The sequence below is a fragment of the Tasmannia lanceolata genome, unplaced genomic scaffold (assembly GCF_043159265.1).
Source record: "Tasmannia lanceolata isolate RefF3 unplaced genomic scaffold, GAP_Taslan_0.1 ptg000011l, whole genome shotgun sequence".
In the NCBI taxonomy this organism is placed as follows: Eukaryota; Viridiplantae; Streptophyta; class Magnoliopsida; order Canellales; family Winteraceae; genus Tasmannia; species Tasmannia lanceolata.
In genome coordinates, this window is record NW_027518688.1 from 20,989,996 (window position 1) to 21,007,230 (window position 17,235).

At 39.9% G+C, this 17,235-nt stretch overlaps 1 protein-coding gene and 1 pseudogene across 1 annotated transcript; both read left to right on the top strand.

Annotated features, from left to right (window-relative positions):
- Nucleotides 1-189: 189 nt before the first annotated feature.
- LOC143886014 (uncharacterized) lies at nt 190-6,253 on the top strand (annotated as a pseudogene).
- A 5,688-nt stretch (nt 6,254-11,941) lies between these two features.
- On the top strand, nt 11,942-14,763 carry LOC143886615 (putative receptor protein kinase ZmPK1). The gene has a single exon (XM_077390663.1). The coding sequence runs from the start codon at nt 12,197-12,199 to the stop codon at nt 14,618-14,620; it is 2,424 nt and encodes an 807-aa protein (XP_077246778.1). The 5' UTR covers nt 11,942-12,196; the 3' UTR covers nt 14,621-14,763.
- Nucleotides 14,764-17,235: the final 2,472 nt, after the last annotated feature.

The window sequence follows — 17,235 nt, forward strand, 5'->3', positions numbered from 1 at the left end:
AATGGAACCGAACCGAACCGAACCAAATGTGCCGGTTCGGTTCGGTTCCTCAGTTCGAACCGGAACTATGTCCACCCCTAACCAAGGGTACATCACAATAAATGACATCTTACCGAATGTGCTATAAATGACTTACCAAGGGTACATCACAATAAATCTTACCAAATGTGCTGATCTATGCGAAATTATATGGCGACCGCCAGTGAAGTTCCATGTGGGTGGTACAATCAGAATGCTCTCATGTAACCATGGTTTTAAATTTAGACCGAAATCCGAAATTTCGGATACCGTTGGGGACCGAAACCGAAAATTTCAAAAATTCAATTTTGCTTGGGCCCTCAGATCACCGGAAAAGAACCCATGGACAACAAATTAACTGCCAGCACATAATAAACTAGTAACTCTTTTAAGCCTATTATTCCTAAGTTATCGTACGCGCAGGCTTTATAGTTCCAATCTCCTAGAAAATATCGGAACCCTAGATGGGGGTAGTTTTGGCATTCCCTTTTTCTTTCTTTTCCTTGATTCCCCCACAATCTTCATCTTTTCCGACCAGATGGTGTTCTCCCGTCTTCTCTTTGGTTCTGTTCCATTTGTCCCTTGTTCCTCCAGCTGCAGTTAGTTTTTTTATGACAACGTTCCCCTTTCTCCTCCTGTGCTTTCAGGGCTTCTGAGGTTGCGTAGCCGACCTGAACGAGGTCTAGGAAGACTTTCTTGATGCTGTCCACGACTTCTCAGCAGCTATGTATTGCAATCCCTCTTATCTCTCTTTATGTAGGAACAAACGCCAAACTTGATGTCATGATTCCAAAAACAGTATGTCAGGTCCCGTTGTTTTTTTTCTTTCCAACTTGTCTTTTGTTTTCAAATTAATGATATCCCTCTCTTCAAAAAAGTTGTGTTTATGAACACATGTATTTTTCAAATGGATGGCTCCTTTTTTGTGCTATGATTTCTTGTCCCCTTCAATTGTGAACTTTTATCAGATGCTTTACTGAGTGAATTGTTAATATTTGAAGTTGCATTATATATACTTTCCGGAAAATTTTTTGAAATGCATTTCCCTGATAATGAATGAAACTTTATAGTAAATATTTGCTCCATATTTTAGTTGTTTTTCAAAGAAGGAAAAAATATCATATGGTGTATTTCTGTTATTCATTACATTTTGAGGCTTCTAGAATGATTTGGAAACAGGTCATTACAACTTCTTCGTGTTACAAAACTGATTTCTACTGGTTGTAGCCTATCCTTGAGGAATTGAAATGGAAAACCTCTAGAGATTTGCAGTGAAAAATAAGTGCTGAAGGAAACTAGGATGGTTTTCAATAAAAGGCTCCGTTTCTTTCGACGTAAAGATGGTCGGAAAATTTGTTTTATGTTGTAAAAATGAACATAGAACAAATTTTACGTCCATTTGTACGTCAAAAGAATCGGAGCCTAAAATGAATATTGAATATATAAATTCTTGGTATTACAAGTCTGCTTCAGTACAGTAACTTTGGCATTTTCCGTTTCAGGCAAAGCAACAATCTGTGCAAAAACTGTAAGCGCCCAGGACATTATGCAAGGGAATGCCCTAATGTGGCTGTCTGTAAAAATTGTGGTCTTCCAGGGTAACTAGATTTATGTATTTCTCTGGCTTTCATATATTCTTTCTGCTTAGCTATGGTAAATTGGGTATGCACCCGAAGCATTACTAATTAGTACTGAACTCCTGGATTGGTCTTTGATCCCAATATCATATTTTTTGACATACCAACTGCCAACTCTAGAATTGGCAATTCTTTCTGAAGTCTATCAGCAGGCTTTACCCCATTCAGTTTCCGACCATTGCCCTCTCCTTTTGTCTCCTAAAATGGCGTTCTGGGGCCCGCCCCCCTTCAGATTTGAATTAGCTTGGCTGGAAAATCCCCAAATGGAGGCTCTCTTAGTCCGATGGTGGTCTGAAAGCGTCTTTGAAGGTCCAGGGGACGTAGTTATAGGCAAAAAATTACGCTTCATTAAGGGGAAATTAAAAGAGTGGGATAAGGAGCAGAAAGAAGTGGACCAAGGCAGGAAGATGATTCTTGAGGACAGATTGATGGAGATAAATACATTGGCAGAGAGTGGTTTGGCCTCGGCGGAGGATTATGAGCAACAAGGAAGATTAATTCAAGAGCATAAAGAGTTGTTGATGCTTAAAGAAATCTCTTGGCGCCAAAGATCTCGAGTCAAGTGGTTGTTGGAGGGAGATAAAAACACAGCCTTCTTCCATGCCATGGCTAGTGCTCGCAGAAGAAGGAACAGAATTGAATCCTTAGAAGTGGAGGGGGAGATTGTATCTGACAAGGAGCGAATTATTGAAGAAATTATTGAATTCTACAGATCTTTATACTAAGCTGATGGGATGTTACGCCCAATTCCTCAAGACATTTGTTTTGCTAGCTTAAGCCTGGAAGCCTCAGCCGGATTGGAAATCCCTTTCTCTGAGGTGGAAATCCGATCAGCACTATTTTCTCTGGCAAAAGATAAAGCCCCTGGACCCGATGGTTTTTGTTTGGGTTTCTTTCAAACTTGCTGGGAAACAGTAAAATCGGACATTCTTCGATTCTTCATAGAATTTTTTGAGGGAGCCATCCTTGACAAAGGGACAGGTGCAACTTTTCTCGTCCTCATTCCAAAAATTGAAGGAGCAACAAAAAGCTCAGATTTTCGCCCGATTAGCTTGGTGGGCAGCCTTTACAAAGTCCTCGCAAAGGTTCTGGCGGATCGTATCAAAGTGGTTCTTCCTTCAATTATATCGGTCTGTCAAAGTGCCTTTATAAGCAACCGGCAAATTCTTGATTGTTCTTTAACAGCCAATGAAGCCATTGACTATTATCGGAGGAAGGGGGAAGGTGGCATTCTATGCAAGCTTGACATGGAGAAGGCATATGACCGAGTGGATTGGGCAGCATTAGATTTTCTCATGGGTCGTATGGGCTTTGGGGGTCGGTGGAGAGGGTGGATCCGGAACTGCTTATCGTCCGCCTGGTTTTCTGTCCTCATCAACGGATCAGCAAAAGGATTCTTCAAATCTTCTAGAGGATTGCGGCAGGGCGATCCTCTCTCTCCTTTTCTTTTCCTGATTGTGCCCGAATCACTGTGCAGACTGCTGAAAAAAGGAAGTGAGTTGGGGCTATATCAAGGGTTCCTTATTGGCGAGAGTAAGGTGGAAGTATCGCTTCTTCAGTTTGCAGATGACACTCTTTTGTTCTGTTCTCCGGTCATATCCCAGATTCTTAACCTTAAAGCTATGCTTCGTTGTTATGAGATGGTTTCGGGTCAAAGATCTAATTTCGCAAAATCTCGGTTGTTCGCGATCAACGTTTCTAAGAGCGATGCATCATTTTTCGCCGGAATTATGGGGTGTGGTTTAGATGTCTTTCCAGCAACCTATCTGGGTCTTCCTCTTGGTGTGGGTCGACCGAAACACAACCTATGGGCTCCTATTATTCAAAGGATTGAGCGACGTTTGGCCACCTGGAAGCGCCGGTTGGTTTCCAAAGGAGGTAGATTAGTGCTTACAAAGGCCGTTCTATCCAATATGCCGATATATTTTCTATCTCTTTTTCAATGTCCCGCCTCGGTTGCTAAACGCATCGAACAAATTCAGAGACGCTTCCTGTGGGGCGGATCAGGGTCTTCCAAGGGGGTCTCCCTGATTAAATGGAGTATGGTCTGCTTGCCTACTAAAAATGGAGGTTTGGGTATCAGGAGGGTTCAGAGTTTTAACCAGGCCCTTATTGGCAAGTGGCTGTGGAGATTTGGCGAAGAACAATCCTCTTTGTGGGTCCGGGTCATTGGAAGTAAGTATGGTTCAGATCATGGGCATTGGGACTCTGTTGATAATTTTAAACTCAAAGGTCTCACGGTTTGGAGGGACATCTTGAAGTTGAAGTCGTTATTTGCTCCTGGCGTCCGATTCAGAGTATATAGGGGGGATCAGATTCGGTTCTGGCAGGATCCTTGGTGTTCGGACGATCCTCTTCAAGTCATGTTTCCTGACTTATTCATCGTTTCATCTCAGAAAGAGGCCTGGGTATCGGAATGTTTTGCAAGGGAACATGGGATGGTGGCTTGGTCTCCTAAGTTTCGTAGAGACTTCTTTGTTAGGGAGTTAAACTCTTACAGCGCCCTCCTCTCCTTATTGGATTCTTGCTTCATCAAGTCTTCGGGCGTAGATCGTCGGATTTGGATTTGGAATCCTTCGGGGATATTTTCAGTCAAATCATTTTATAACCATCTGATCCCTTTTTTAGTGGAGCATGTGTCCTCCTCGGTTTGGAGACAATCTTGCCCTCCGAGAGTTGCTTTCTTTGGGTGGTCGGTTAGCTGGGGCCGCATTCAAACTATGGATTTTTTGAGGAAACGAGGAATGTGGTTGGTAGATCACTGTCCTCTATGTTTATCCGCTGGGGAATCCATTGACCACATTTTCATACACTGTAAGGTTGCTCGCCATATTTGGGGTCTTATTTTTTCTCGTTTTGGAATCAGTTGGGTCCTCTCCAACTCTATGGCTGAATTCATTCAGAGTTGGGCTTGGACTCCTTGGAAAAGGAAAGGCAGAACGCTGTGGAAGATGTGTCTCCTGGCCTCATGGTGGTTCTTGTGGAAAGAGAGGAATGCTCGTATCTTTGAAGGGAAGGCTAGATCTCCCTATTGGATTTATATTCAGTTGATAGCTGCGGTCATATCCTGGGCTCGAAGCCTTCCTCTGTTTTGTTTTGTTTCAGCTTTCGACCTCTGGGAAGGATAGTCAATCATATGCTTGGAATCGGCTACCAAAGTGAAAATCCTCCCCTCCTGGATTCCTCCTCCTCCGGGGTCCCTGAAACTTAACTTTGACGGATCGTCTATTGGCAATCCAGGAATGGCAGGAGTAGGGGGGTTATGTAGAAACCACAAAGGGGAAGTCCTCTGGGCCTACTCGGGGCCTATCGGAGTGGCAGACTCAAACGAGGCAAAGGTCCGAGCCGTTCATAGCGGGCTTCTCTCGATGCCTCGTCTAGAGTGCGACAAAATTATCGTCGAAGGGGATTCCTTAAATGTTATTCGCTGGCTTTCGGGTAATGCTTCTCCCCCTTGGCGATTTTTGCTTCTCTTAGAGGAAATAGAGGACAGAGCTAAGGGCTACTCATTAGTTTTTCGCCATGTCAGGAGATCAGCCAATGCGGAAGCAGACACCCTTGCCAAGAAAGGAGTCTTTCGGGCCGCGTTTGAGTGCTTTGACTATCTACCTCCTTGAATTATTGTACTGCTATCTTTGTATTATCTTTGTTCCTTCAGGACCACCTCGGTTCTGTTTTTACATATATATATATATATATATATTCTGTTGCCCTTTTCAAAAAAAAAACTCTAGAATTGACAAGCAGGACACACATTAAATAAATTTTTCTGGGGTCCAGTTCTGTGCCCTAGTACGTTAGGATGTAAAGGCCGTAATGCTGAGGTCGTGGGTTCGATCCTGGGTTACCCCTGAATAAAAATATTATGTTTCATTCAGCAAAACTGGAATTTTTCAAAAATAAAAGTAAAAAACAAACCCTTCGCGACATCGAGGAACAAATACACCCTTGCCTCCATGACACAGAAAATTTCTCAACCAATCTCTTCTTCTAAGTAAATTCTAATTTCTTGTCCTTACAGGCACATTGCTACAATTCTGAGTGCTCTACGAAGACACTATGTTGGAACTGTAGAGAACCTGGCCACATGGCCAGCAAATGTACAAACAAAGGCATCTGTCACACGTGTGGCAAAGCAGGCCATCTTGCTAGAGATTGCTCGGCCCCAACGGTGCCTCCTGGTGATCTGAGGCTATGCAACAACTGCTACAAGCAAGGTCATATTGCCGCGGACTGTACAAATGACAAGGCCTGCAACAACTGTAGGAAGACAGGTCACCTTGCACGGGACTGTCCGAACGAACCTGTGTGCAATTTGTGCAATATTTCTGGGCATGTTGCCAGGGAATGCCCCAAGGCTGAAGTGCTTGGCGAGAGGGGCGGTGGGGGACGTAATGGCATTTATCGTGAACGAGACATAGGTGGTTATCGTGAACGGGACGTAATCTGTCGGATGTGCAATCAGGTGGGCCACATGAGCATGGATTGTATGGGTCCCATGATGATCTGTCAGAACTGCGGAGGTCGAGGACACTTCGCATATGAATGCCCGTCCGCTAGATTTGTGGACCGTGGGTCTCGAAGGTACTGACGAGATCTGGATGGTCTCGAAGGTACAGGCTCATCTCCTTCACTCTCTTTCATGTTCAGCTGGTCCCAACCATTCCCACCTCTTCTAGCATGTAGTTTTAATCCAATTAACAATTAATTAATCCTAAATTAATTAATTAATCCAATTAATCAATTAATTAACATACACCACTACTACCGTATATGCGCCAAGTGCATAACATCATAGTTACGGTGTATTTCATCCTTGTATCTTATAGAATTAATCTCATCCGTTTGTCCAAGTGATGAAATCCATGACCCAGATTCTCTAAGAATCTCACTATTTGCCGAGGTAATTCTATACATCAAAATGCTTGTCTCCTCACTTTTAACTTCATATTCCACTACTCTCTGAGCCACCCCTGAGCAACCAAACGGAGCATTAAGTAAGTGGACTCCACCTAGACATTAGCCTGAAGATGACCGTCTGATCATCCAAATACCCCCAATCACGTCCTACATGTATATCCTATCTCAAATCCTTATTTATTGGGCTAGGTCCGCGGGGGGGTGGCCATCCAATGGTATACCTTTCAATCTATCAGCCCGGTCCAGCAAATTCATTTGCATAATCCTTTGAAAAATAACTACTGGTTCACAAAAATATTCTGATAAACATCTTATCAAATGATCTGGCTAGAATTATTTTTAGAGGCCTATGCTGAGATTGAAACCGTAATGACTTTCCTCTAAAACATGTGGAGGTTTCCTTACTGGGGATCCCTATTTACCTCGTGGGTTACCCTACAGCATGACCCAATACTAGCCTCAAGTGATCCGAGATCATAATCACAGTTAAATAGACCAAAGCCATAGAGTGGGCCCACAGATCAGTATGACCCCTTAGGTCTAAGGATATAAAGGGTCATGCCTGCCGGAACAACCTTATCCATATTTCATGTCCACATGCTATTATGTAATGATCCATTTAGTGCACAAATCATTTTGCTGCACCCATTCTACCTGCTTAGGGTCCATCACTCCAGTGACTGAGATAAGCCACCCTAATACGTGGATCGAGACAAGGTTCGATGCTAGTTGTGTACAAAAAGAGATGTCCACTCTCAATCCCAACCTAGAACTTCTAGATGTTCAAGGCACTTATCATGTCTCCTTGCCCCTTAGTATCTGTGAATCCATGGGCATAATATTGCTACGATGCTACTTAGGGACAAATGTGTGTCAAATGAAACAAGCACATCACTCACTCCATTAATGCACCCAATAAATGTCATGTAATGGAGCTTTATTAATGAATTGATAAGTTCAATATATCAAAGACCGACTTTTAGGGCACTAACTCTACACAGACGGCCAGCGCTACGTAGCATGATGGATCATCATTAGAAGGCTCCGAGGTGCAACACTATTCGATTTTATTTATTATCATCAAATAGGGTGCAACACCATTCGATTTTTGGGAATTTCGGTTGATCATTCACCCTAACATTGGATTGGGTTCGTATTTATTCCAAGTTATTTTTTAGCAGAAGTTGAACCGGTCTTTACCCAAGTTGCACCCCCATCAACTCGATGAGCTGTGTTGTTTCTATAGATATCTATTTATTCTCAATCCTATCTGTTGCAAATGCATTAAAAAATTGGTATCTGTCCTAATAATGCCCAATTACTGCATCTTACTTATTTGTTAGAGCGTTCTAGCAATACGGGCGTGCTGAAAATAAAAGCAGGGCATCATCTATTGCGACTCGTGCTCATAAAACATATAAAGAGAGGTTCGTATCTCGACAAATGCAAAAAGAAAAAAAAAACACACATTAAAATTGCCAAATCGATCGGCCATATTTACTCCCTTCTTTTTTATTTTCAGTAGGGGATCCCGTTTTACAAGTGTTTTCCTAATTGTTAAGTTGTTCATCTTATTAACTCTTTGATGTTTTGACCAAATCAGCTTCTTTATCTATTTTTAGATTCATTTGCTAATGTTTTAAACTATAATTTATGCTGCAACCCTTCTGGTCATTCTCACCTACAATAATGCAAATAGCCATTATTTCTACTAGTACCTCTCTGTATTATATCTTTATATCAGCTTCGGGCTAAGAAAATAAATCAGTCTTTAAAATAAATTTAGTATTTTTTTTTTGTTCTTACACCCTTATATGCAAGACTTCTACATAGAAATTGATTTTTTAGGAATGTATTCTCTTTATATGATAGTGGAGATGAGAAATCTTTCTACCAAAATAATAATAATATAGATAAAAAGCGAAGCTGATTCCCCTAAAGGTGTAGTCAGGAAGTTGATTCCCCTGGGTTTGAGAGAGCTTTGTGTCATTCGCTCATGGTGTAATCCTTCCTCACTATTTTTCTTGTCTTTAAATGGTTCAATCGTTTTCTTGAAGTTTATCTGGAGGCTGTTAGTTGTAAGACTAGGAAAGCTTTTGGGAGCTTGTTTATTGATTTGAGGATTTTCACGGATAGAACGTCATGGTTATATAGGAAAGGGGATGAAATTTGTCCGCGTTCAGTAGACAACAACTCCCACAAGTTTAGGCTTGAGAGACTATGTCTTTCGCTTAGATTTGATATTATTCTGGACTCTATTGCTTTGCTACGTTTTTCTCTTGGGGTGGCGACTAATTCAGAGTTTTAATTCGAGCTCTTGTTAAGTGAATAGAACAATTGGGTTTTACTTTCAAAGGAAGCCTGAAGGTGTACACAAATTTTTTTGGAGTCTGAAAAGAAGAGTTGCTAATGGTATGAAGAAGGAAGAAGAGAAATGTTTATACTTTGCCTTGTTTTACTGCATTCTTATTATTGGTCTTGCGTATGCCCGTTCCAGCTCTCTCTGATATTTTGTAATCCAGGACGGGACTCCTGGTCCCTAATGCTATTCCAATATCAATGAAATATGTCACTTTAAAAAAATAAAATAAAATCCAAGCTGACTTTGATCTAGCTAGGGTTGGATCTTTTTGGGAAAGCCCGAGATTCATAAACCCGACCCAACCTGAGATAGTTTCTCGGGTTGGGTCAGGTCAGGTCAGGTCGGGTCGGGTTTTTAATGTTTAGCTTACTATAGTAATTAATTTTAAATGGTGTAGAAAGCAACAAATCTTCACACTAAACATATTTAAATTTAAGTTATCAAGTGCACAGATTTAAGAAGAAAACTAATTTTTCACATCACAAATGTGTGAAAACATCAATATCAATATACTTACAAAATAATTTGGCTTGTTATTTAAGGGATATTTGAGAAAATCATAGCACGCTTATAAGAGTCGGATCTGGATTTGGTTTTGGGTTTTATTATTTGAACTAGTCGGGTAAAACCCGAGCCCAGTTGCAACCATACTCTCAACATCAATTGAAAGCAACTTTAGCACTTGGGTCTCCTTACAAGCATGGTTTTAAATTTCGGCCGAAATCCGAAATTTCGGTGGAGACCGACACCGAAATGACCCAAAACCGAAACGGTCATTTATTTCGGTCGAAATTTTGGAATTTCGGTCGAAATTTCGGTTTTTCCGAAATTTGACCCAAAAAATCTGTTTTTTTTAATATTAATTTAATATTTCACCGAAATTTCGACCGAAATTACCGAAATTTAATATTGAATAAAATATTGAATTTGGGTTTTGTACCTGATTTCGACCAAAATTTCGAAATTTCAGGGTCCGAAACCGGTACCAAAACCGAAATTTTGAACCTTGCTTACAAGTACTTAAATTAAGTTAATTCGCAAAGTCAACTTTGGAAAAAAGTCAAATTAAATGATCGAGTACATAGTAAATATAGAAATTAAGGTTGCCTTGGGCAACCATTATTAAAAGGGATTCTCTATCCTTTTTTTTAAGTTGGGAGAATGATAAAAGTCAAAATTCGCAAAAATCCCATTCGGCTACCAGACCGGCAAAGCCTGTTTACCAATTTCCCTATCATATTTCGACTAAAATATGAGATTCTTTAGAGCGATTCAGAGTCACTTCCTAAGATTCTCATTAATTAATCCACTTCTGCCCATTTCATCGGACGAGAATTAGAAGCCTTGCCAAAGCAGACGCCCTAAAATGCTGCTAACAACAGTCAACCCACAAAGTACTCTATGTTTTTGTGTTAAATCTATAAGAAGCATATGATGCGCTACAAAAACTATACATACATTAATAAAGACATCCACTCGACCCAACCGAGTCGAGCCAAAATGTCATCCAATTGGTTGCATTGTTTGTAGATGATCCACATTGTGAAAACAAGCTACCCTAGCAATCTTTACTAGGGGTGTAAACGGATCGAATTCGGAGCGGATATGGCTATATCCGAATTCGATTAGAGTATACACTATCCGAATTCGGATTCGGATTCGGATTCGGATTCGACGGATATTTAATATCTATTACCGAATTCGTATCCGTCGGATATTGTTCGAATTCGGATATTATCCGTATCCGTTTATCTGGTAAATTCGAACATTTTATTGCAGCACTTTATCTTTTTTCTCCTACTTACTCGAATGAATTTTCCAAACCCTAAAACTAAACCTCTACATTCTCTTCACAAAATTAACTCTCAAACCCTAAAATATATGAGATCCTCTTCTTCCTTTTAAAACAAAGGCAGAGAGAGAGAGAGGGAGGCGATGGGGATGGGGATGGATGATAGTGTTGGTAGTGGTCTTTGGGTTTTTCCTTTTTTTGTGTGTATATGATGGAATGGGTTTGGGTTATTTTGATGGAATGGGTTTGGGCTATTTTTGTTTTTATTTTTATTTTTCTAAAAAGAATATTTACTTTTCTTATAGAAACAAAAGATAGTGTGTCATTACTAAAAATAAATATTAATGATATTATTAATAATAAATAAAAAGGATTTACTTCTCGGATTCGGATGTTAAACGGATCAGATATACCATTTACCAGATTTGCATCCGCTAAGAGCCGGATATCTCATAAACAGATTCGGATAATATCCGCTTGAAACGGATTCGGATAATATTCGCTTTAAACGGATTCGGATGCGGACGGTAATCGAATTTCCGAATATCCATTTACACCCCTAATCTTTACCATCAGATTCATTGTATGCAAATGAACAATTAAGTGTAAATAAACAAAAAAAAAATCCCCCTCCCAGATATTGTCGGTCTATGGTCTATTTCTGGTGGGCAGACAGGGGAAATGAATGGCTAGGAAAAAATGGGATATTGAAATCTTCTGTTTTAGATGACATCTCAATATATCAATTCTAATGAGGACAAGGCAACACGAGAAAGGACTAAGCCCTAGAGAAAGATTCCATTCCTGTTCTTGAGAGACCACTTACTCCCTCGTCCACATTTGAATCCATAATCCCCCATAATCTAATAGGGGAATCCCAATGAACCTGTTCAGTCTTTACCTTCTTTTGTCATTTTCCCAAAAAAAAAAAAAATGGAAAGAAAGAAAATCAAGACAATAAAACAAGGGAAAATAAGGAAAACCAACTCAAAACAAAGATCCATCAAGGGGGGAAGAAAATCATAAATTTCCATGCCCGCCCTCCCTAGCTAGTCTATCAGCATCACAATTAGACGACCTTCTTACATTATGAGAATATATGGAGGATCCAACAACACCACCCTGGATCTCATCTATCCAATGAGCAAACCTCCAAGGACGGTCCTGACTTCCCTCCAACCATTTTATAACGTTTAACGAGTCAGCCTTTCCACTATTACATGATAAAGAATGTTTGCCTCAGTCAATTTAATTCCTTGGAGAATAGCTCTGATTTCAGCCACATTTGAGTCAGCGACCCCAAATGGGACCTGAGAACGCCCACTTCTTCTCCTGCTGTTATTAGATCTTTCTTTTATTTATCACTAGATCCTTCATACAAAAATTAAAAAAAATGAAGTGACCCCTTATTCTTCAACTTGACTAGTTCTCCTTTCCCCACCAGGCCATTTATAAATCAACAAACCTATGGTTCTATCACAACATCCAGTCCCCATAGCTTCTTCTGCCAGGATCATGAACTGCCCAAAGCCCTTTGGAAATACTTTCTTCTTATTGTTCACCATCTCTTTCATAATCTTCCACAGATCATTTTCTACAACGATCCAAAGTTTAAGCCCAGGTTCGTCCCTTTCCGTCGAGCGATACGAAGATAATCTAGTTTCACCTGATGGTACCTTCTCTGCCGGTTTTCGTAGCGTTGGAGAAAATTCCTATTGCTTCTCCATATGGTTTGCTAAATCTGCAAACTCCACAATTGTTTGGATGGCAAATAGAGACCAACCTGTTAATGGAAGACTCTCTACACTCTCCCTACAAAGAGATGGAAATCTTGTCTTAACAGACGCTGGACGGGCTACTGTGTGGGAAACTAACACCACTTCAACTTCTTCAATTCAGTTGAACCTTTTAAACACGGGCAATCTCGTGCTCCAAACGTCTGTCTATGGGGCTCTTTGGCAAAGCTTTGATTTTCCGACAGATACTCTTCTTCCAGATCAACATCTCACAAGAAACACTAGACTTGTCTCGTCTAGATCACTAGGGAACTACTCATCTGGTTTTTATTCTCTTTACTTTGACAACGACAATGTTCTACGCCTTCTTTATGATGGCCCCAGCATATCTAGTGTCTACTGGCCAGACCCGGGCCTCGTTACCTGGGTAGCTGGGAGAACAACATACGACGATAGTAGAATTGCGGCATTCAATCTTTGGGGCTATTTTAATTCTTCTGATGCATTGCAATTCTTCGCTGCTGATTTTGGGAAAGGGCCAAGAAGAAGACTAACCATGGATTATGATGGGAATGTTAGGCTTTACAGCTTAAATAACAAAGGAAGTTGGGACACTTCTTGGCAAGCCATAGGAATATCATGTACTATACATGGCATTTGTGGTCCTTATGGGATGTGCCGCTATGCGACTGAAAAGAGATGCTTCTGCCCACCTGGGTTTAAGGAGAAAGACCCGTCGGATTCTTCGCAGGGTTGTGTACCCTCCTTCAATCTCTCTTGTGATCCTCTTGAATCAGACTTCATTAGTATCCCCAATGTTGATTTTTATGGCTATGATTTCAACTACACTGAAGGATTGACGCTCGAACAATGCAAAAATATATGCTTGGAATTGTGTTCTTGCAAGGCATTCTTGTATCATCTGGATGGAATTGGCCGTTGTTACCCTAAAACATTGTTGCTTAATGGTTACCAGTCACCATCTTTCTCAGGAACCATGCATCTGAGAGTGCCCAAAAATGGGGCGATTTCTAACAGCAATGCCTTACGAGAAGTCAAATTGAATTGCTCGACTGAAGCCCATGTCGAATTGGTTAGAAATTATGATAAAAACCAAGAGAACAGCTCTGTAAAGTATGTACTATGGTTTGTCATTGCAATTGGGGGAGTAGAGTTGGTTTGCATACTTACAGGGTGGTGGTATCTGTACAAGAAGGACAACAACTCAGTCATACTAGATCAAGGGTACCATCTAGCGGCGACCACTGGAATTAAGCACTTCAGTTATCGTGAGCTAAAGAAGGCAACCTCAAAATTTAAAGAAGAGATTGGAAGAGGAGGAGGAGGTGTTGTATATAAAGGAGTGTTGTCTGACAAGCGAGTGGTGGCCGTCAAGCGGCTTGAAGGAGTTAACCAAGGAGAAGCAGAGTTTTTCGCCGAATTAAGTACTATTGGTAGGATTAATCACATGAACTTGATACAGATGTGGGGATTTTGTGCAGAGGGAAAACACAGACTATTGGTCTCTGAGTACATGGAGCATGGATCATTGGCTGAGAACTTTTCCCCTTCTCTCACTTGGGAGAAGAGGTTTGAAATTGCTACGGGAACTGCAAAGGGCCTTGCTTATCTGCATGAAGAGTGTCTTGAGTGGGTTCTACACTGTGACGTAAAGCCTCAAAACATTCTTTTGGATGCAAATTACCAACCAAAAGTCTCCGATTTTGGTTTGTCTAAGCAAAGAGATAGGCGTTCCGTCGATGACTCGAACTTCTCAAGGATCCGAGGAACAAGAGGGTACATGGCCCCGGAGTGGATTACGAATCTTCAGATCACTTCGAAGGTAGATGTTTATAGCTATGGAATCGTCGTGATAGAAATGGTTACCGGACAGAGCCCAATTGGATTTCACGTTGCCTCTGGGGGAAGCGAAAGTGAGTACGAAAAGTTGGTTCCATGGGTGAGGGAGAAGATGAGTGCGACACCATTGAATATCAAAGAGATCATGGACCCCAGTGTAGACAGCCCATATGATCCGTCTAAGATGGAAGTTCTAATTAAAGTTGCATTGAAATGTGTTGAGGAGGAGAAAGATTCTAGGCCCACCATGAGCCAAGTTGTTGAGATGCTCCTACGCCATGAAAATGACTATTAGCTACCCTATTATTTTATATTGGACAGTTTAGCAGTCCTAATACTCTGTCAAAGTTTTAGTTTTGTAATGTAGAACTTCTTATTAATTTCCTATTTAGACGGGATTATAATATAGTATGTAATATTACATAGATTCCTTCCGTATACCTGTTAAGCAAGGTATTTAGATTTTCACAAGTAATTTGGAGAACATCAGTCATCATGCTTTTTTTTCTTTTCTGATTTTATCCAATTTGTATAGCACCTGCAACCATGATGTTCTTTTTCGAGTTTTCCCACTTTTCTTCCTAATCTTTATATACATACTAGTAAAAATGCACGTGCAATGCACTGTAATCTTTGGATTTTCATATCCAGAAAGAAGATTTGGCATGAGGCTATAGCTAATTTTAATGTGCTATAGTTAATTTTGAGGCCCGTGGTTAAGATTTAAATGAAGAGGGTACAAATATTAAATTGGTCAAATAAATTTACTGTTCAAATAAATTTAGCTAGTAGTAATTCCAAAATGAAGTCAGTGGCTGTAATTTTGAATGCTTGTAGGAAGACCTTTTTTGGTTTCCCAAAGTATTCTTTCAAAAAATTTATATTTTCCAATTTCCTACTTATGCCTGGTTGGACCCAATCAATGGCAATGGATCATTTCATGGAAGTATTGGTTAGAACCTTGTACTTGTAACCTGTCCTTAAGACCTCAAATTTGTGAGAAAATAATCATCTTATATTCTCATAGGACATGGGAAAACACAGGTTTTTCTATCGTGGAGACCCAGAGCAATTTTCTAAGGCAAATCATTTTCTTAAAAAAAAGGTCTAAAATGGTGAGAACAAAGTTGAAGTTCTTCTCATAAAGAGTAATTATTAAAAACACCATTGCTCTCCGGTATAAAATATAATTTTTTTAAAACAACGAGCTGAATAAATGAAAACCAAACTGAAATCCTTCTAATGGAATGATAACTACATGACACTTCTACAGTGTAGAGAGTGCTCTCCGAGCTTGCAGATATCAAACACATTTATATACACACACATGTTGTCCAGGCATTGTCTTCCATATGGCTCTAATGCTACAACTAGACTATGGACGTTACTACATAACATTTAGAATTGATACACGCACTAAGCTACACATCTCCTAACTTGAATAGTGATATAAACACTAAGCTACAAATTCTCCTGACTGGGAAGCCCTCTCATCTTTATAATGTCAAAACTTCTTCCAATATTAGCTTCCATATCATCTAACAATCAAGTGAAGGTGGAATGAACCCCCATTGCAAATTCAAACCCTTGTGCTACTTTTGTTGATGAATTCTTGGTCTTGTTTCGAAAAGGTGACAGCAAAGAGAATAGACCAGTAACTGCAAAGAAAGAATGAGCCATTAAACCGAAATCCGTCTACATCCATGAAAAAAAGAAGTTCTTTGATATGAGAATAAAAAAGAGTTGTTAAATGTTAAACCTTAGCAGAGTTCCTGCGAAGGGACTATCAATCATGCTGAGAGATTAAATTCGTAGGCATATGAATTATATTAAGCAATGACAGTCAAAAAGAGAACCCAAATTTTCAACTTGGTAAAAGCATACGATTCTTCATTTAAAACTTTTAATATCATTTCCTATAAAACCAAGCAATCCAAATATAAGGAGGAAAGATATCTGCCACTTGAAAGGAGTTGGACTGCCTGTAACTCTTAGCTTCTTTTCTATTTAAGCAATGACGAGAGAAACACCACCAACCAAGTCAAAAAAATGTAAATAGGATGAATTAGACAAAGAATACCCACTGAAAATGTGTCATAATCTAAACAAGTGACTCAACAAATCGGGTACGTACAAGAAAGAAAATGACAAAATTACAAGTCAACTTAACAAACAAGACATGTATAAAGAAACGATACGACTGTACACTCGGGAAACAAAAAGGTAGACCATGGTCAGAATAATGACAAGGAAAAATTAGTGACCAGGTCAGAAGACTGAAAGAATAGAAGACTGTAGCTAATAGTTAGACCAGAAAACTTTATCGATAGACAAACCCCTGGTCTAACAACTAGCACAAAGAATGTGATTAGGATCACGAAATTTAAATAAAATGGATAACAAGGGATCAAAGAATAGACCCTGGCCATGGAAGTAGTTAGTAGAGGCTACTGACCAGGTCTAGATCTGAAAGATAAATGCAAAAAAATTGATTAAATTAGATAAGGAAACCTCACTAAATAAGAAAGCCTTAATATATATATATATATATATATATATATATATATATATATACATACTAGTAAAAAAGCCCGTCCGATGCACGGGCCGACAAAGAATTGTACGGACCACGTCATAGGTTGATCCAAACCGTCCATGTGATGGAACACAACATAAATAGGTTGTGGCCCAAAAATCATTTCCATAGGCTGATCCTAGCCCTCCAATCTATAGAGGTTTCCATAATTCCTCTTAAATCGGATGGTTAAGATCACCCTATAGATTTTTTATTAAAAGACCATAAATGAGAGGGGTAAGATTGAAATTATGTGGCTTTAATGGGTGCTTTTGTTAAAAAGCATAAAGGAGGGGGTAGGATTGAAAATATGTGGGTTGAATTGGTGCATTTGT

Excerpts from the sequence above, each read along its gene's own strand:
- LOC143886615 (XM_077390663.1), top strand. The coding sequence starts at position 12,197 with ATGGTTCTATCACAACATCCAGTCCCCATAGCTTCTTCTGCCAGGATC.